This window comes from Rutidosis leptorrhynchoides, chromosome 2 (assembly GCF_046630445.1).
Source record: "Rutidosis leptorrhynchoides isolate AG116_Rl617_1_P2 chromosome 2, CSIRO_AGI_Rlap_v1, whole genome shotgun sequence".
Lineage (NCBI taxonomy): Eukaryota > Viridiplantae > Streptophyta > Magnoliopsida > Asterales > Asteraceae > Rutidosis > Rutidosis leptorrhynchoides.
Window position 1 is genome coordinate 685,531,885 of NC_092334.1, and position 21,595 is coordinate 685,553,479.

Sequence of the window (21,595 nt, forward strand, 5' to 3'; positions counted from 1 at the left end):
ATGCAAACTTAATTATTGTGAGTAGGCCTATTGAGAGTAACGTCTCTAACCATTCGACCGTTGGTCTTTGGTTACATAATAATGATTCCACGACAATGACAGTACAAGGTGTCATAGGGTAAACTTGTTTAGTAGCGATATTACAAAATGCAGCAACACTTTTAGATTGATATTTCTATATCAATCAACTTTAAACTAAATCTTGTGGTCTAAAACTTTGGATATTATTTATAAACCTGTGAATTTCACTCAACCTTTTTGGTTGACACTTTAAGCATGTTTTGTCTCATGTGATGATTGAGCTAGCTGTTTGCAACTTTGTGATGATAGATTTGATGCTTGCATGGAGTCCACATCGCATATTATATTTTAGTTCATAAACATTTATTTTACGTTTTAATAATAATGTAAACATGTATTACTGCTTCCGCTGTTTTATTAACAAAAGTTTTATTTAAAAAGTCTCATATAGAGTCGTTCTCGTTTATACAGCTGTGTTATGATATGATTGGTCACAATTACCCCTGGTCCATTTTGGGGGGTGTGACATCTTCCATGTGATTTTTGTTCCCAATTTAATAATAATTGCTGAGTATTGACAGTTGTTACATCGATGGACAACTAAGAGCACTCGGTGTCCAACTTCCCTTTCTCGACTTCACGACTGACACCGACCGACGACTATCAAAAATGGACACCGGCCTGACTTTACGACCACCGTCGGTTGACCAACTTCCCCAGTTATGTGTTTTTTTTTTTTTTTTTTTTGTTTGTTTGTTTGTTTTTTTTTTTTTTTTTGTTTTCTCCCTTAAAATATGAAAATGGAAGCTGAAATGGAAGTTAAAATAGACATTATGGACACCGCCACCTATGTCGTCGTCAGTCGGTTTCAACTTCCAAAATGGAAGCCGAAATGAAAGCCGAAGATTGACGATGGACACCCCGTGCTATAATGGGCGCTACACCAAAAGATGATCCACAAAAAAATGTGACTATGTCAATAACCAACAGTGGTTACACCGAGAGATGATCCACGTAAAGAAAACTCTAAAGACACTGCTTTGGAACAAACCACGATAACAATACAACACAACAACAAAATCTAATTCTACAAAAGTGAGGTATGGAGAGGTAAGATGTAAACAATTCTTCCCCATCCTAAAATCCTGAAATAAAGACAAGTTATTTCTCCACCCAGAGTGAAACACCTCATGAATTAAGAAAGTCATCCCTCTCAATGTTTTATGAATAGAGAGATTGTTTCCGAATGAACCTTCAGCCAATAAGTATGTTATTAAAAAAGAAAATAAAATAAAAGAATTAGACGTCATGAAAATGGTATAATCAAATTTTCATGAGTTTTAAACATGCCTGAAATTCAACTTAAGCTTTAAGCGACAGTCAAGACGCCAATAAATCGTCGACTCGATTAATAAGGAGAACAACAAATCACGATAAAGATGTATGTATATAATAAATCTCTTTTAAATGATGTTATAACTTTCAGTTGTGTGCAACTAGTCTTCTAGAAGAGAATAAAGTAATGCGCCCAGAGCATGTTATACTTGTGTTGTACAAAAGAGGCGAGTCTATATTAATAGGGGGCTGATGATATGTATACAACTTAATTTTGTTATATATTGTACTGTATAATACTATAAAACATAATGATTGTATACATGATAAAATTGGATTGTGTACATATCACTCCACAATTAATAGAGGTGTGTATACTGCGAGAAAACCGAACAAAATCTAATATTGTACCCGAAAATTTCTGATGTTCTTCGGCCCATGATCCTTAAGGCGAGTCCATATAATTGACTTTCAGCTATCAAATATGACTCGGGACAAAACCTATCCAATCTTGTTTGGTCTGATTTTCTATCTTGTAGAATCTTACATGTTGTCAACTAAAGATGTACTCCTAGATCATACCTATTTGTCATTTACGTAGTAGTATTGATGAATTATTTATATGTTAACAATATCCATACAAATACAAAATAATAATAATAATAATAATAATAATAATAATAATAATAATAATAATAATAATAATAATAATAATAATAATAATAATAATAATAATATGGGGTAGGATCAATGGGGAAGTAACCAATCGAGAGAAAGCTGGGGGAAACAATTTTTTTTTCTTCGTTTTTTGAAATTTTTATTTTCAGGCTTTAAGATCACACGAAAATATGAACATTTAAAAAAGACACTTCGTGATGAATGTTATTATTTAGGCGGAAAAACGATCGACAAAAATAACATTCAAGATAATATTGATCGTGAAGAATGTTAACGTTTTTTTTCTTCATGTTTTGTGAAGTATTTTTTTGTCAAAATTTAGCCTTATTTAGAGTTTAGGGTTTTGCCCTAAACCCTAAACCATAAACTTTAAACCGTTCATGTTAAAAACTCAATCTAAATCCTAAATCTAAACCCTAAATCTAAACCTTAAACCCTAAATTTCTAAACCCTAATATCTAAACCCTAATATCTAAAACCTCAAAATACGCTCGAAAAACACGATAATTGTTATATATTAATTATTCGAGTGTTTTCCCGCCAAAATAAAAACATTTATCACAAAGTGTCTTTATTAAATGTTCATATTTTCATTCAATCTATGATGTTCGTGAATAAAGTTTTTTTTTTTTTTTTTTTTTTAAATTGCTTCCCTCCGCTTCCCCTCAATTGATTACTTTCCCCTTGATCCTACCACAATATATTATTATTATTATTATTATTATTATTATTATAAATTAATAAAATTGTCTGTAGGTGGACTTTATATGGATTTGATAAGCAAATCTTTTATAAACATCAACACTCGATCGACACACTTCATCAACGTTTAACACGAGTTTTGATACATTATGAGATATGTCATGGTCATTTTTGTTCAATATTATGAAAGTTCAATCAATCAATCAATCTATTTATTTTATTTAATTAAAACATAGGCTATGTTATTAATTGTGGTACCCACCTTATAATAATCAAGTTTGTCACTTCGTTTTTTTTTCGGACAAAAGCAAAGAATTAAATTAGAACTCAAATCATCAAAACTATAATTAGAAGCATTTCAATAGTGACTTGGTTGGTGGAGAGATGATTCCAAAGGCGTTTATGGACGCAAATCAAGTAGGTTCCTCGGGACATCTTCCTTCGAGTTCTTATGAGAGTAGTGAAGATTTCGGGGGCGATATTGGGGTTGACAAAGAGGTTGGATTTTTTGAGGAACTTCGTATGGAAGGGTCGCTTCCACCTTCCGTACCGGGTTTTAGAATTGGAAGTGGAGCTACTTGTGTATCACCCTTCGAGAATAAGATTCGGAAAGGTAAGATTTTCAATCGTTTGAAGGTGGACGGGGTAGTGGTCAAACCGTTTGCTAAAAAGCGGAAAGGTAATGCGGGTAGAAGGTAACTTGTAGTCAGTTTTTGGACTTTTTGTTTTGTTGTCGCTTTAAGTTTGGTCTTATTGGATTGTATAAGTTTGTTGCTCAAGGCTCGTCTTTAGTTAGCTTGTTAGGGTATGTTTACTGTTTTCGAGCATTGCTGCGTTTTGTTTCAACTTTGTATTTTATGTTTGTCTTTTCATCTTCCGATGAAAAGGCTATGTTTCAATGTTATCGTTATTTTTGCCAAAAAAAAAAAAAAGATTGGCATCATAAAAGACCCGATGAACAACAAGACCAATATGGCTTGCACGGCTGCACTAGAGATTGTCTACCACAATAAAACAATTTTAAATAACCTAGCACATGCGTGCGGATCACACGGGCACACGCGCGCGCATACACACATATGGGGCTAATCAGAATGAAAGTGGATTTTAGAACGGAAGAGAGAAGTGATTTTTTTTAACTTTGTCATCACAAGTACACTGTACCACATCAGTTCCAACTCATCATTTCTTTCCAATAACTAATTCATCACTCTGCACTAGTATTCATGACATACCCCTTTACCATCAAATGGACCCACATAAATTAATTATTTAATACAATTTACCACTTTTTATGCATAATGTACAAGAAACAAAAGCTATATGTTTCGTGATAAAAATTGTTGGTACAACGACGTGGGGTACCGCAGACATCCAACAGCGCTCCAACGGAGCTTGCTAGTAATTGCGTGATTGCGACGGAGCTCCAAAGAAGCTCCTTTGGTGCTACCGTTGTTAATAGCCTTACTATCCTAAATTAAACCACCCTTTTTGACACCGTTTGACAGAGATGACCACCAGGATTAGCAAGTTCAACAATCGATTTTCCACTTAAGGAAAGACTCAACTCTCAAATGAAAAGAAAAATAAGATTGTATTTCAAATATTTGAATATCTCAATACAATCATCATATCTCCTTTTATAGGCAAAAGAACATTAATATAAGAACCTTCTAGGAAAGCATTAATTAATTTGGAAGTCAAACACATAATTAAAACAAAGAGCTAGAAAGTTGCGGAGATGTGAAAAGTCTGCTAACCATCTAGCCCAAAGGACACGCTTTTGACCCATTCTACCTTGCAGCCACGAAATATTTAATGATCTTATGTTGAAGAGATTTTTATCTACTTTCCACAACATCATGGATCACCTTAATCCGATACTCGAGCAGAGAGTTATAATCAATTTACTAACATGTGGTAGGAAACTTGGTCACATCGAATTTGGGTCTGTAAAACGTTGTCACTTTTTATTTTCCTAAAATTAACACCATATATATATATATATATATATATATATATATATATATATATATATATATATATATATATATATATATATATATATACTCTTTTCACTTTCTTTTATAAACCAGTTACATGTATATGACAGTGGAATGTAAATACTCACCGGTGAATCCAACGTAGGACACTGATTTTTGTTTTTCGACTTTAATATGCATTTTACATATGAGTTTTGTCTAATATTGCTCATTTTGTTCAAAAACTTTAAAGTTCTAGTTTATATTCATGTTAAAATATTGACCAAATTTTGACTTTGACCGACTTTGATTAGCAAAACCGATTTTGTCCATCAATCGACATTGACCGATTAATAAAACGGGTTTTGAAAAATTGGAATAGTCTGCTCTTAAAAATGAGTAATCGTGAATTTCGAAGAATAATCGGGTTTTTTACAACAGTGATCACCGGGACCGTAATTTTAGTTTTAATTTCGGCGAACAAGAAGTCTAGATACGGAAAAAACCCGACAATCTTTCAGTCTTGAAAATGAAAAGAAGCACAGGCCTTTTACGTAATTAAAAAATGTGTAACACGAGTGTTAATCTTAGCTAGGGCAATTAAAAGAGTGATATAATTTGGGTTATGTCTTTTAGATCTGGTCAACCTTTTATTTCTTTTGGATCAATCAAAAAATTAATTTATTTTTCTTGAAAATCACACGTATAGATGGTAAATTTTTTTGATAATAACAAAAGCTGATTTCTCTATCTTTTTATTTACGAGAGATGATACTCACACACCCAAAATTGATTAATTCACACTTTTTAGTACAAAATTGACAATTATAACCCTAAGTTTATCTAGATAATTGAACCTCCATAATTGTAACTTAAGGGTATGATAGTAAGTTGGTGTGTATGGATCAATTATTGGTGTGTTAGTATCATCTCCCTTTATTTATAGCCTTCATATGACCACCCAGGGGCGATCTTTAGTGGGGACAAGGGGCGCCCGTCCCAGGCGATTTTAAAATTTTAGTGGAAATTTTTTGAATTTTTCGAATATGCCCGGGTGGATATTTGTTTTTGCCCCAAACCTATATATTTTGCCCTAAAATCTTAAAATTTTGCTCAAAAATCTACAAAAATTGCCCAAAAACTTTCAAATTTTGCCCAAAAACATCCATATTTTGCCCAAAAACATCCATATTTTTCTTCAAAACCTCCGTATCTTACCCAAAAAAGTTTCTACGGTTTTAAAAAAAATTTCGCCCCAGTAAAAAATAAAAATCCTGGCCACCCACCTCCACCTCCAGCCACCTGACTCCACTCTCTGCCATCACCGCTTGGCACCATCGCCTTCCACTACCTCCTGTCAGCCACTAAAAAGTTTTCTGGCAGCGGTGACTGCGAAAAGCGGCGGCGCACGGTGGTCCTTGGCGGTAGTTAGCTTTTTGCAGTGTTTCTTTTCGTGGAACGTCCGAAGCTTCTTGACCAGAGACTTAACGTCGCACTCTCATGAAAAAAGGAAAAAAGTAAGAAAGGTGTCAGTATAAAATATTCCGGCAAGGTGGTATGGCGGCGCGTTACACAACTATCCTTAGAGAAAATTGCACGGTTGTGTTCGGGATTTTGTTATGAGTTTAAGGGTGTTAGTCATAGCTTTTTATTCGTTCAAAATTAAGAGCAGTGTTCAATCATAAAATTGGGTAGTTTTTGGCATTGGAAGTGATAAAGCTTGAGAGAGAAACATTAGGTTCAATACAAATGGTGGTGAGTTAACTATTTTGAGAAAATACATATACATAATATAAAATATAAGAATATAAGATACGGAGTAGATAAATAAAGAGAGAGAAAAAGGGAACTAAATGTTACTTATAAGTGAATAAGTAGTATAGAGTTTGGTCCAAATATATTTGTATCAGGTCCAAGTATATAAACCTTTAATTTAAGCTAGTGATTTAGTGGGGTAAAATAGTCAAATAATAACACGAATGGTGGTGTTTGGTAAAATTTAAGTGGTGATGAAAGCCAAACATAAAACACAAATTGAAAACCAACTCACGCCGCCTACCACCCCTGCGCCGGATAATCCATCTCCGGCTACCCTCTATCAGTATTTACCACCGACATCCTCCACCGCTACCAGCATCCCACTTTCAGGTAATAACTTTTTTCATGATCGCGGATCTTTTGGTGTTATATTTGATGTAGAAATTAAAATGAACTGTAAAATATTAACCGACCCTTCTGAACATAGCAATTTTGCTAAATCGATAGCAATTTACTGAACTGATGCTGTACCATCATTGATTTTGCAAAAATCATAGGAGTGTACATTTCGTTTTACACTAAACAAAGTATAAGATTGAAGTGAAAATGGGTATGAAATGTGGAAGGAAGAATCTGAAACGAGCGGTTAATGATGATACATTAACTGTTCATCCTGGTCAAAGCATTATGCAAGTTGTTTCTTTACGAGGAAACAATCAAATCGAGGTATAACCATGCTTGTTTGCCACGTATTCATAGTTCATGATTGGTTAAATAACTGACAGTTTGATTTTCATCTGATTTGTTGAATGCAGGTAATCGATGCCAAAGGAGAAAAGACATTAGCAATTTTCCCAGCTAAGTTACAGAAAAGCATGTGGATGAAACGAGGTACGAGTTCGATTCTATCTACTTAATTCTTTACGGGGTAGGGTGTACATGGTTGTAAAAGTCCCCCGACTAGTCGGGAGTTTGAAATATCTTACTAGTCTTCTACTTGACAGATTTAGTGGGTCAAAGTTGAATTTATTTGTTCAAAGTCGGATTTATTTGGTCAATAACGGTCGATGTAAGAAGTACAAACAAAGTCAATTTGGTCAATATCCTACTAGTCCCCAACCCGACTAGTCTTTGACTAGGCAGATCAGTCCATAAAAGGTCCCGACTGACTAGCCCCCAAGTAACGACTTTTATATCTTATAGTCGTCTATAACTAGTCTCTGACTTGACAGCTCAGTCTCTTCAAAGTCTCGACTGACTAGTCCCTGACTAGTGACTTTTGCATCCATCTTATAGTCTTCTATAACTAACGAACATTCTTGAAAATTTTGCAATATGGTGCAAGTTTTTCATCCTTGTAATTATTTTGAATGGCGGTTAGGATTCACTGGCGGGATCCGAACGCGATGTCAGAACCCAGTCACCCGATCATTTCCTGGACGAACAATTACAGTCCTACCACCCCTCAGGACGACACCCACACGATGAATCAATATGGGCATCGAGTGTGGTAAAACGCCCTCGGGTGAGGGCGGTGAAGCTAATACGCATAGACGTCTGAAAACCTCCGAGACCCATGATATGAGAGGGTAACCACAAGGGAAATAATTTTACAGCACATGGGAGTCGAACCCCTGACTTCCCTTATGGGACCAATGCACCAACACCTTGCAGTTATGGCTGCCATTGATATAGTATTAGTAAAGAAGTATTAGTTATAGTACAATGTTGCAGGTAGTTATGTTGTTGTTGATGATAGTGGGAGAAATGAGGCCATTGAGTCTGGACGAAAAGTGGCATGTGTCGTTCTTCAAGTTCTTTTCAATGAACAAGTCAGAGCTTTACAAAAGTTTCTCGAATGGTTAGTTTCTACGTCTACTTTCGAAGTAATTTTGTTTGGATCACAAATAAAAAGGGCAGGTTTCAAGACCGCTGCTTTAACATTATGAGTCATTCACTAATGCTCATATTATTAAATCTGTAAGTTGATTTGTTCTTTGGTCATCTTTAGTAAATGAAGTTATGCTCATATGAATGCAGGCCTGAAATCTTTAGATCAGTCAGAGTTGACCGTTCTAATAGGAACTCTGAGATAAACCCTTCGACTGCAAAGGAGAATTTGGAATTAGATTCTAGTGAAGATGATGAGCTGCCCCCATTGGAACCCAATACGAATAGAAGAATACGAACGTTGTTGCTGTCGGATACAGAGTCAGATTCAGACGTAGAAGATTCTTAATCTTTTTTTTTTTTAAACAGCACACTCACTCTTTTTGTCCAGGGACTCGAACTCACAACCTTAAGGTTAATGAATTCCCTTGATACGACTCGGCCATAAGCCCTTTGGTATATCACTATTCTTGTTTTTTTTATACTGTAATTTTTTATGTTATAAAAAAACGTTACAAGGCAAACGAAGAAAGTTGATCTAGTTTCTCGACAACACACCGATTTCATTAACCAGTTTGTCGACATCTAAAGAAGACGGTCCGTAGGGACCTGTTGCGATTTCCGCTATTTTCTTCCATTCTAACGTCTTCTTTCTCATTTTCTCACCGTTGGTCCCCTCCATTAACTCCCTCACAAGCTTCTCAACTTCATCCCTCTTCACATTCTTCCCAATTTCCATACCAACCTCCCATTCCTTACACATTTGTCTACAATTAACTCTCTGATCATGAGAAACGGGCCAACACACCATTGGGACCCCAGCCGTCAAGCTTTCGGTCACCGAACCCCATCCACCATGAGTCAAGAACCCGCCAACCGACAGGTGGTTCAACACCTCTTCTTGTGCGCACCAGCTTGCCATAAAGCCTCTATCTTTAACCGCCTCTTCGAGTTCTTGGGGGAAAACTATATGGTTCCCATCGACCAGATCGGTCCGTATAATCCAAAGGAAATAGTGGTTGCTGTTAACAAGTCCAAAACCGAATTCTAACAAGTCTTGCAACGACATAACTGCTAAACTTCCAAAATTGACGTACACCACAGAGTTAGGTTCCTTTGAATTGAGCCACTGGATACACTCGGGTTCTTCCTCCCATAAACTATATCTGTTGAAATTCGAGTTATTGACTTGTTTTTCTGTAATTTGATTTAGATGCAACTGAAGAGGTCCGATTGTATAGACGTTAGGTACGACGGATTTAATCTCTTTGATGAGACTAGTTTCTAGTTCTTCAAAAGTATGGATGATCATGTGTGAAACTTGATCAGCAAGCCGAGCTACACCTAAAACCCAATTTAAGGCCATGTCATCAGGTTTTGTGGCTAATATGTATTCAGGTAGATCCCTTAACCGGACGTTTTCCATTCCCGGGACCCAGTCTATCAGCGTATCAATGTACCCGTTTGTCAAGTAACTCTCATCTGCATAAACGGGGTACAAAATTAGTGACTGACGGGGTAAACAAGATAGACTAAGGGTGCGTTTGATAAAATTGAATGATTTAGCGCTGAATGGTTCAGAATCTGAATGATTCAAAGCCTCTGAATAAAGTTTGTTCTGAATGAAAATAAGCTGTTTGATAATCATTTAGAATAAACGATATGAACTGAGTAAATTACCTTTTTAACATGTAGCATGAATAAAAAATTCAATATAGGTGTTGCTTAAGTGTTCGAGATATGATTTGAGGTAAATATTACAGAAAATTTAAGCTCTTAATGGTTAAGAGAGTGTTTCAGCTCTGAATGATTCAGCACTGAATTCTGAACCATTCAGCATCATATGTCATTCATAGGTCAGAAACAAACGCGCTGAATGATTCAACATTCAGCGCTGAACCATTCCATTAAGAGGCAAACATACACACCCTAACCTCCTTATCTTGTATGAAGTAGATATAAGTTGTATAGTTCAATGTTTAGTGTTCGAATTAGAAAATCTAACCTTTTAGTGGGATAAGTCCTTTGTCCATAAGAACTTTAGACTGATAATACGCCATGTAACCACACGCAGCCATCGTCCAGAAAAGGACGACCGGAATCTTTAGCTTCTCTGCAGCACCCATGATGTTTGTAAACGTCATAAAACCATCAGATATAATACAAGTAGGTCGATTTTCAAGCCCAGATACAAGATCAAGAAACGAGTCATGAAAACTAGTCAATAGGTAAAGACTAAGTTCCATTGTTGTTTGAGTTGGTTCAACACCGTCTTCTGATGTAGCAGGCAGACCGTCTGAAACTGTTTTGAATTGAAAACCAGGAACATCGTTGAGACCACCGTACTTGATAAGGCGCCTGTGGTTCGACTCAGTGTTGATAAAGGTTATGTGAAGGCCCTTGTGGTGCTGGAGCTGGGCTAGTTTAAGCATACACTTGATGTGGCTTTGTGCTGGAAATGGTATGAACACAACATGAGGCTTTTTCTGATCCATTATGAGCTCTGAATCCATGTTTATGTATGTGTTTCTGTTATTTTAATGGATATATATACTTGTATATAAGAAGATGTGTTGTAAGAAAGCAGCGTTTATTGCCAACATTTGTTGTAAGAAAGCAGCGTTTATTGCCAACATTTTTTGTTTTTTTCTTATAAAAAAGGTTCATAACAAAGTATGATAGAATGTACAATATAAGGTGACACCAATATACTAATATAACTAATTTTTTATATTATATGGTAGAAATTCAAACCTCCAAATTATTTTATGGCAAAATTGCATTGAATGTTGGTACTAAAAATTGCAACTCTATTAGAATACATCATGTGAATATATAGAAACCTTAACAACTACATTATTTTCAGATGGTTGTAATGCTCGAATAAAATTTGTAACGAATGATGGTACTAAAAATTGCAATTCTTTTTCTTTCTAATTCACAAGATTTGGCATCCTATCTAAATGTTTAACTTGAAGTATATAAATCAGTAGCACATTCAAAATTCAAATATCCACGTTGACTTTTTGGCATATACATTGTTCTCAACTTAAATTTTAAAATAATATACATTCGTAGACAATAAATAATTGTCGATGAGAAATAGAAGCATCCTGTAATATAGTGATCGGTGGCATCGAACACATTTTGTTTAAACCTTGTTGTCAGTATATACGATCAACAATAAAATCAAGCATCACTATCTGTCATTTTTTTCAAAATGTTAAATTGTATCATAGTACCTTGGCCTTGTGTTTTCAACACTTGTATAGAAGATGCCTTTTATGGTTTAGGCCAGCCTGTAAAACAAAGGAGTTGTTTGTTTTTCAATTTGCATATCTTCTTATTATGTATTATGAATTCGCGTTCGCAGATGTTTTTACTGTAGACTGTTTGTTTTTCTTAAGTTATAAGATAAAATAGTGTTTTATTCTGTATGCAACCTCGCAGGCTTAGAAATCTGCTTCCAAATGCTGCAGACAGAATTAAGTTATTTTACAGACATAAAAACAAAGTCTTCAGTATATTCAACATAAAGACATTTAGGAAACATCTTCTTTACAAACATGGTCGGCAGATATTCAGAGAAAAACATCTTAAAAAACTGACAGCACCTAAAAGACTACAAATGATGCTGTCCATATCAATTAATGAAATACAAAACTGACAATCTAAGAAACGAGATAACATTGCCCGTGATATCAGTATACTGTTGTAATATACGTAAAAAAAGTTCAACAAACATCCATTTGAAGTTTCTAGGATGTCAGGTGGAAGATCCTCCATAACGTCGCACGAGTATAGCTCGATACAAGGTACCAACATGAAGAAAAAAGATGAGAGCTATAATCACGTCGTCCAATAGACCAAGTATTCCGAACAATGCTGTAAAAAAATACCACTATAGATTATAGATTAAAGGTTTAAAATTATCAAATTTAGCAGTTTATGACTTGATGGATCTTATTAACATAATATATTTAGTATGAGTTAAAGCAGAGCATACCTTCGGGAATAATATCGACGGGGCTGAGTACGTATATTGCAGTTGAGATTAGCTGTGTGTGAAAAGGCAACGACATCAACAAGAGTACAGTTTTGTTATCCAAAACTAACATAGTTGTCTCACATTATTAAATTAAAACATAGTTGTCTGAAACAATTACTATATATCAACAGTAGATATATAAATTGTATAGGCAACAATAGGAATAAACTATTATTTACTCACAGCAAGATATACGCGTGCTTTAATGACGAAAGGGAGAGATCTTTGAGGATCCATCAGTTCTCTAAACAACCTTTTCATGAGAAACGGAAGGTCTTGCACTCTCTGCAATAACAAACACGAAACAAAAGTTTCAAGCTTCAACACATGTGACATGTCATTATAATAATGATCACATTCAAATTCTTGAATCGGTTCAGATATTCATTCTGCCTGGTTTGTTTAAAAGCACTCTTGTACAGTTATCTGTTTATTACATATTCTGAATAGTTAAACAAACTCTTATATAAATTTAAGGTTGAAAGTGATCTATATGACTCTCGTACATCGAATTCCAAAAATAGTGCATGAATGAATACCTGGCTAAGACCGCTTGATTGTGAACCAAAGATACGGTTATACGATTCGATCTTTTTCAAGATCTCAGAAGCTTCTGGGTTATGAAGTTGCTGAGAGGAAGCTTGACCAGGAACCAACAAAGTAATCTGGCGACGACAAAGGGGACATCTACATGGCTGTAATGCTGACCCATGGTTCCAAACTTGTAAAATACAATTTCCTAACAAAGAAAACGAACATACAATACATATTAGTTATTAAAATGACAATTCGAGTACTTTATAGTTACTTTAACTATAGGCGGCAATTTTGACTTGATTACTGACAAATGGGTAGATTTTGAGTGTTCACCTCAGATGGGTAAAATACTTTTTTTTTTGCTATAAGTGGGACAAGTTAAACTAGTTAAAAGCCGCTCAAAGAATACTTTCTAACTTAAACAACACCCTAAAGTTTTATTCAATTATTTACTCCATCTCTTATTACTTGTGTTGTAATTGTAATTGTAATTGTAATAATACTGTTTTTATATATATTTAGCATTAATAATCAATGATTAATATACTAAAAAAATGGACAAAGAAGCGTTTAAGGATCAACCATTCAACCAAACCACATCCAACCCAACTACATCCACCTCCATATCATAAATTCGACTCGTAAGAAACTATAACAAGTTCAACCCGAACCTCATTTCACATGTTACAAAATTTGTTCAGCCCGCTCCTGTTGCTACGCTGTATAGCTTTACCCTGTATTATATATATTTATAACAAGTTCAACCCGAACCCCATTTCACACGTTACCAAATTTGTTCAACCTGCTCATCTTGCTACGCTGTAGCGTTACCCTGTATTATATATCTACTGCCCATGGAATTATTACAAGGACCCTGTTTGCTCTCAAAAGTTAAGACGACCTATTATTTGTTCACGTTGTACATAACTATGATACTAACAAAAATTACTTCGACACACGACTACATTCCTTTCCTACACTAGTATATCAAGACAGCAAACAGTCACCAAAAATATGGCCATTCCATATTCAGCACTGATTGTCTCTCTAGTTGGTTAGCACAGGATCAATTAAAGAGGATCCTTAACGTACAAAACGTAGGAAAGGATCCTTATTCTACAAAAGTCAAACTTACACATGTACCTTAAAAGATCCTTATTCTACAAAAGTCAATTTTGTGTATATCGACACAGTAGTTACATACATGATACATCATTATCTTCATGTCAAAACCCTAATTACCTATCTAATTACAGTTTTAACCCAAAAAATTTAAAATTACATGGAGATTCAAAAGAACAGGGTTTTAGGTAAACATAATTAATTAGTTTATGAGTAGAGAAACACGTACGTACCACAATACCAATGAGAACAATTGGCTTGATGAGGAATATGAAAATTTCCATGACAAATTGAACAACAATCGTTAACCGGAGGTCCGTCCATACTCTAGATTGATTGATTGATTGAATAAACTCTGTGTGTTCTTATTCAGCAGTTTCCATTTGCTTAACTGTGAAGGAATTTTATTTTCAGCAACTTAAAAACGACAGTTAACTAAAAGGCCCCTTCACTTTTAACATTTGTCAAAAACTTATAAAGTAAGTTTTTGAGTTGTCAAATTGGATTATGATGTCATACAAAATATCACACACGTAGAAATTTATCATTTAAAATTTAAAATGTCAATCAATCAATATAGTACAGCATTAGTATTTAGTATTATATATTATAGATGAATGGTTTATTAAAAAATTTACAATGTATTACGGGATTAGCAAGTATATTTACACCAAAATCGGCCAATAATTGTTTACACAAAACATATTTTTGATTGGGAAGAGTAATTGGGTAAAAGGATAAGATTTTATTATTTTTCCATGTTACTCAAATATGAAGAATACGTTTTTCTCAGATATATGCAATTTAACCAAGAATAAGAAGAACAAAAAATATAATGGTTAAATGATATTGCAATGAAAAAAGAAGAAAAAGGGCCAATTGGATTTTTTTTTTTTTTTAAAAGAAATATAATTAGATAACTACTACTTGTGTCTATATCATACAATATATGATATGATCCAGAGCCCTGAGGCCAAAATTCTCCCAACAGATATTTGTTTGTATTATTTCTCCCAAAATATCTCCCATTATCTTCCACATTACACAGTTCAAACTGACTAGAAGAAGCCAGAAAATGGGGTTAACTTCTACCACCATTTGCATAGCTTCAACCACAGCAGCAGTTGCAGTAGCTAGCTCCAGCTTTCATCTTAAACCTCGACTCACAACCATTTGTCCACACATTCATTTCTCAGTAAGTCCCCATCATTCATAATCTCATATTTTGCTTTTGGTAATCTGTATTCTGATTATAGATAGTGAAAAACAAGGTTGATTATTCGGTAATTAGATTGCGAAACTACACTGCCATCAAATGTCATCATCCCTTAACTGTTTTATAACAGAATTGTGCATAATCTTGAGGTGTGTTAATATGAATGTTGACGATAAAGTTTCAGTTATTGTCCAGAAAATCAGCAATCTGAGTGTAAATCAACCGCCAAGATCCTCAAACCGGAAAGATATATGTGGTCGTGTTTGTTGCAGCCAAGTGCAGATTGAAGATGACATCGAGGACGAAGCATGTGAGTTGGTGAATGGAATTGAGGTATCCATAGGTGAGGGATCAGATGCTGTTAATGCTTATCTTTTAACTGCCGTTAAAAACAACAATGGAACTGGTGTTTTGCTATTGTCTGATATTTTTGGATTTGAAGACTCTTCTACTAGAGATTTTGCCTATCGTATCGCTTGCAATGGCTACAAGTATGTTGATTATAATGATATCATAACTGTTATACCTTTTCCATTTTCAAATTGAATTTTGCTAATGACAGCCTTAAGGATTGTTGTTAGGGTGTTTCAGACTGTTTGTTGTACATTTTACTAACCGCCTGTATAAAGTCAATATTTATCTTGAGTTACAACCAATTCCTGCACACTAACGACAGCCCTAAAGGCTGTCATTAGCAAAATCCTTTCAAAAAAGTATGGGCCATTTACAATTTACAAAACAATAATGATATGAGTTTTTCTTGCAGTGTACTATTACCTGACCTATTCAACGGGGACCCATGGAGAAAAGACCGCCCCACGGGCTCATTTGAACCATGGCTAGCCACTCACACCGAAACCGCTACAAAAAACATCTCAACATCACTAAAATGGATGGTGGATGAATTTGTAGCTGCTGGAATTTCAAACAAGCTTGGGATCGTTGGCTTTTGTTTTGGCGGCGGGAAAGTAATCGAGGTTTTAGCTGAAGACCAAGATGGTTATTTTGGCCTTGGTGTCTCATTTTACGGCACAAGAATCCAACCCACTATTGCTGCTAAAATCAAAGTACCGATTTTGTATATCACAGGTGATGAAGACCCATTGTGTCCTGTGAAGGTGGTTGAAGATATCAAGAGGGATAATGTTGGAGGATCAAAGGTGGTGGTTTTTAAAGGGAGAGGCCATGGATTTGTTCATCGACCCGCATCAGCTGAAGATGATAAAGATGCAGAAGAAGCTTTTATGATCATGAGAAATTGGTTGCATAATGGTTTGGTTGTAGAGAAGAAGTAATTCTTGTTACTTTAATTGTCTATTGCCTATATATTTTTCTTGTATATATATGGATTTTCTAATACCAAAGTAGTAATACATTGAGTAATTGGTTGGTAGTTATTTTGAATGTACAAACAAATAATGCATGTCTGAATGTGTGGCGTCTACAATCAAACACAATATGTCATGTAGTTGCAGCAATTTCAATACTACCAAATTCATGAATCAGGTGAGAACACCTAAATATATTTGATTGTACATCATATCATATGTATGTGATGTAACAAGAGAACATTACCGCAAATTATTACTCATCTTCTAATTCATTTCATTCATACAAAAGTTAAAATCAAAAGCCATTTTTGTTGATTCTGGAACATCATCAATCTTCACTATTACACTTCCACAGAATTCCACAACTCTCATTTTTCAATCCTAATAAATTATAAAATTTTTGGTAAAACAAGTTCATACTGATGCTGCAATATATATACACACCAATAATGAAAAAGCATGATATATCAGTTGAGTGACAAGATGTACCTTAGCAACTGGCGTATCAAACTTTTGAGAGCAATCTGAGTAGGCAGATCCAATACCAATTCCTGCACCAAAAGCAATTGATGCCCAGCGTGTAACCGGGGAACCTAACAATAGAAATTTTGAACCAATTCATATGCTAATATAGTTAAAAAAAAAATTAAAATTACTAAACCAGGTTGGTATTACACGAGATCAACATTTATAGGATATACAATGAAGTACAAGTACTTAGACACGATGGCACTTGAACAATACCTACCTCAGGGTGACATTTGATACAAGTGCTTTTTTGCAATTGTTTATACACATTTTTTTAATAAAGATAATGTAAATGTATATGTATGCCACCCAAGTATCAAAGAAGTACACTAAGGCCAACCAATTATCAGAGGAACATTACATGCCACTATAATATCATTTTGGTTTTTGTTTAACCCAATTTAGGCCAAAAACTATTGAAACATGACTTGCTAGATTAGGTGGCCTACGTGTACACATTATCACATTATCCACTTGTGATAAATAAGTAAAATTTACAATAAGTATATCCGTTGTAACAAGGTTAGCAGTTCGCAAAAAGTGCATCATAATATGTGACAATTACGGATTAGAAGCCATGTTGGTAGAAAGTGTTGTCCCTGCCATACCCAAGATAACTACTTAACAGAGATTTTTTGAGTCTTGTGAACTTGTTTTCATGAAGTGAACTTCTCAACGTTGAGGTAAATTTTCGACGAAACTTGTCACTTGATAAGTGGAGAATCGACTTTCTCTACTTGCTAGTGGAGAAACGACTTCCCTTTTACCCTAGGGTAAAAGAAGGATTGTCTACATCCTACCTCCCCATACTACACTTGCGTGGGATTGGTTATTGTTGTTGTTGTTGTCATGTAATAACTATCTAAATTCTTAAATATTTATATTATTATGATAGTGGAATATTCAAATGAATCCAACAATTTGCTTGAAATCCAAGGGACCAATGAGAGCGCGACAATCACTTGTTCTCACATGTAGTCAAAACTACTCCATCACATGTGACTGACTTCCTTAACCCTTAACCCTAAATCCTATATCCAGGGTTTAGAAATTAGGGTTTAGGGTTTAGAAATTGGGGTTTAGAAATTAGGGTTTAGGGTTTAGAAATTGGGGTTTAGAAATTAGGGTTTAGGGTTTAGCAATTGGGGTTTAGAAATTGGGGTATAGAAATTAGGGTTTATGGTTTAGATATAGGGTTTAAATTGAGTTTTTAACATGAACGGTTTAAAGTTTAGGGTTTAGGGACTAAACTCTAAACCCTAAACTCTAAATCAAGCTAAATTTAAAAAAAAAAAAAAATTGAAAAGCAAAAAAAAAAAAAAAAATTTGGAAAATTTTTTTTTCGAAAAAAAAATATCAAAAATAAAATTTTGAATTTTTTTTTCCAATCACATGTGATTGTCGCGTTCTGATTTGTCCCTTGGATTTTAAGCAAATTTAAGAATTCACATGATTACAACTCTGATATGATAATAATATTATACATATTTAAACTTTAAAGCACCACGATGATTAGAAGGTACTTCTGAACACAAAACAGTATTTTTAAACTCTCTTTGTTATATCGACAATTAATGTCCTATAAAAAATACATCATCATTTTTTCATGGACATCACATGAATGGATAATTATCAAATATTGTATAAACAGATAATGCTTTCAGCAAATGAAGCACAAATATGTGGAAAGGAATTTATTTTATGCCTCAATGACATACACAGGTAGGTTATTAACAAACAGAAGAGGCAAACAATAACAGCAAACTTCCACAACTGGACACTGGTTGAAACAAACTGTGTTTTAGGTCAGCCCAACTTTTTTTTTTGACCCACACAAATTACTACAACCCCAGGTTCAAACCTTGGCTACTGCATAAAAGTATAAAATAAAAGACCGCCCTTGTGGGGCCACGTCAGTCTCCCTTTGGGGGAGATTTAATGGTTCACGTTTCTGCGGTGGTGGACTCGGTCCTTGTGGGTTAGTCATCTAACGATCGAAATGCCATGATTATTGAAAGTAACAAAACTAAAAATAAAAAAATACAACACATACAAAACTCATTTCACGCCATACCATCTTAAAACCCCTACCTTCTTCTGAAACCCATTTATCCTTAAGTCAACTACATCTATTCTCTTTTATTCAAGAGGTTAACAAACCCTTAAGCAACTTTGGACCCAATTAAACCTCGGATGTTAATAGTATGTTTGGGAAATCATCAATTATATAATTAAATAAATATCAGAATAGAGCGATAATCATTTTCATAGTTAAACTTATTGAGGTGCAATCACAAGTTCACAACATCATTGAACTTAACTAAGTAGTGGATTAAACCCCAACTCTTAAAGTAATATATATTTATCAGGTTGGGAATAAAGTTGTAATGTAGGAAAATCAAAAAAATTAACTAAATAGTTAAAAAGAAATTCATTTAAAGCCCAGCAACACATCATGATTCATGACTGCTTAGAATTTTACCTCCGCACACAATGGCAGATCAAGTTTAGCATTCACTAATCAGCATATTCCATTAACTAGCATATCATGTTCCCAAATATATTTACAGTTAACTTTGTTGTTGTTGTTGTTGTTGTTTGTCAAGCCATGTATCAACAGTTATTTTAAAGATTATACACCCAACATAAAGTTATGCCTACTAGATTCAGTGTAAGTTTGGAACAAACTTGCGGGTTAACTTGGTTCAAACTAATTCAAAAGAAGAAAACAGTGTTGAAAAAACAAATATAATCGATGTAGAGTTTAACAACTGAATAAAAACTACAGAAACACAACACGAATAATTTAATTACAAACTTAATCCTTAATCCGGCGATGGTGCTCCGTCAGAAAAGACAGCATGTTACTTAACGAATTAGGCTAGTTATTTAATTATATAAATGGCTGTTATATTGTTTACATTGTTGGTCGAATCCTAAGCACAGTTGTAAAATGGTCTTCCTATTTAGCGTCCTAATTATTAAGTTATTTTAATCAATTTTCCATTATTGTTCCCAAACATGCAAATACTTAGTTTTGTACGAATCAAACAAATCATTCAGTCGTTGATAAGTATTTATTTGTAATTCTAAAAAACCTATAAGCAAGTAATCAAGTCTATACACGTTATCATAATCAGTTCAATTTGAAAATGAATACCCCTATTCAAAGACAAACTTATTCAAATGCAGTTCCCAAAACAATACTAGGTTATGAAATTCATTATTAGTTCAAAGTTCATTTAAAATAAGACACGAGAAAATGTAAATTAGGGCATAAAATTTCTGAATCCTCTTGTAGCATTATCAGCTAACAAGTTTAAATTATCCGATTTAACAATGATTAATTCCATTTAAAACCAACAAAACAAATAATTTCACTAATACATACATATTATTAATTAAAAATGAAATAGAAAAACTCACGGAAAAACAGAAGTCCGGCGAAAGCACCGGAAGCAGAGGCGTAAACGAATCGACGAACACCTAAATCCAAACAAGCATCCCATTTTGCATTCAGATCATATTGAGGCGGAATCTCTTTATTTTCCGACATTTTATCTTTATCTTTTTTTTAGATATAAGATCTGGCTTTGATTTTATACAAATAAAAACAAAAAATGAAATCGTCTCAGGGACCGGCGAGGGTTTTCACGAACCGATGAAATGAGATGCTGTTTGAATCATACGTTCTGTAATCAATGGCATAAACGTAAATAACGGCAACCCAAACTACTTTACTTTCAGTTTTGGGCCTGTGGAAAGTTAAGGCCCAAGTAATTTGGGCCAAATAAGCTTAATGTATTATGCCACTTTACTTTAGTGAATAATTCCCGAGATGCAATCTTTTTTTTTTTTTTTTGGCAAAATAACGATAACATTAGAACGGGATCTTAAGATTCAACAGTACAACCGTTACAAAAGAATCCAACACTCGTATCTTTACATTACTTATGGGCTTATTTTTGAAGTAGTTTTTATAATAAAAATAACTACACAAGTATAAAATCACATGAATCAGTATGGATGTTCTAATTTAAAATTTCAGCTTGGAGCTGCAAAATAAAAAAGTTGTAAAATGAAAATAATTGTCATTTAAACTTTTTGAACTCCATACGTCATGCACGTGTATCAGTTGACGACTCTTTAATTAGTAACTTTACCAGCATCAACGCTAACAAGTGGTACACGTACACTTGCCGGAAGTTAACCTCGTACTAGTGTACTATTACAAGAAAGTACGTAATTTTACTCGCAACTTTACCTTAGTTTATATGATGTCAATCTTGGTATCTATTTTCATATATGATGATAATGATAAATTGATAATGATATGATATTGATCAAGCCAAAACTGACCTGAGTGCAACTTGTGAGGAAACCGCCTCTTTACACTCCGGGTGACCGTAGTAACCCGTCGAGATAGTTCTCATAGAGGGTGGTAAAG

At 34.4% G+C, this 21,595-nt stretch overlaps 5 protein-coding genes across 5 annotated transcripts; 2 read left to right on the forward strand and 3 right to left on the reverse strand.

Annotated features, from left to right (window-relative positions):
• Nucleotides 1–7,030: 7,030 nt before the first annotated feature.
• Nucleotides 7,031–8,715, forward strand: LOC139894018 (uncharacterized). The gene is made up of 4 exons (XM_071877225.1): nucleotides 7,031–7,202; nucleotides 7,292–7,367; nucleotides 8,211–8,337; nucleotides 8,517–8,715. Exons 1-4 carry the CDS (start codon nucleotides 7,083–7,085, stop codon nucleotides 8,713–8,715), a joined length of 522 nt encoding a protein of 173 aa, XP_071733326.1. The 5' UTR covers nucleotides 7,031–7,082.
• Nucleotides 8,716–8,904: 189 nt separating this feature from the next.
• LOC139894019 (UDP-glycosyltransferase 85C1-like) lies at nucleotides 8,905–10,879 on the reverse strand. Its single transcript, XM_071877226.1, has 2 exons — nucleotides 10,372–10,879; nucleotides 8,905–9,848 (listed from the first exon to the last, which is right to left on the reverse strand). Exons 1-2 carry the CDS (start codon nucleotides 10,877–10,879, stop codon nucleotides 8,905–8,907), a joined length of 1,452 nt encoding a protein of 483 aa, XP_071733327.1.
• A 1,012-nt stretch (nucleotides 10,880–11,891) lies between these two features.
• LOC139894020 (uncharacterized) lies at nucleotides 11,892–14,451 on the reverse strand. The gene is made up of 5 exons (XM_071877227.1): nucleotides 14,307–14,451; nucleotides 12,954–13,153; nucleotides 12,598–12,699; nucleotides 12,373–12,424; nucleotides 11,892–12,251 (listed from the first exon to the last, which is right to left on the reverse strand). The coding sequence occupies exons 1-5, from the start codon at nucleotides 14,395–14,397 to the stop codon at nucleotides 12,133–12,135; spliced, it is 564 nt and encodes a 187-aa protein (XP_071733328.1). The 5' UTR covers nucleotides 14,398–14,451; the 3' UTR covers nucleotides 11,892–12,132.
• A 584-nt stretch (nucleotides 14,452–15,035) lies between these two features.
• Nucleotides 15,036–16,584, forward strand: LOC139890331 (uncharacterized). Its single transcript, XM_071873218.1, has 3 exons — nucleotides 15,036–15,268; nucleotides 15,485–15,780; nucleotides 16,056–16,584. Exons 1-3 carry the CDS (start codon nucleotides 15,149–15,151, stop codon nucleotides 16,582–16,584), a joined length of 945 nt encoding a protein of 314 aa, XP_071729319.1. The 5' UTR covers nucleotides 15,036–15,148.
• A 210-nt stretch (nucleotides 16,585–16,794) lies between these two features.
• LOC139894021 (MICOS complex subunit MIC10-like) lies at nucleotides 16,795–20,837 on the reverse strand. The gene is made up of 3 exons (XM_071877228.1): nucleotides 20,575–20,837; nucleotides 17,110–17,213; nucleotides 16,795–17,001 (listed from the first exon to the last, which is right to left on the reverse strand). The coding sequence occupies exons 1-3, from the start codon at nucleotides 20,702–20,704 to the stop codon at nucleotides 16,996–16,998; spliced, it is 240 nt and encodes a 79-aa protein (XP_071733329.1). The 5' UTR covers nucleotides 20,705–20,837; the 3' UTR covers nucleotides 16,795–16,995.
• Between the last annotated feature and the right edge of the window lie 758 nt (nucleotides 20,838–21,595).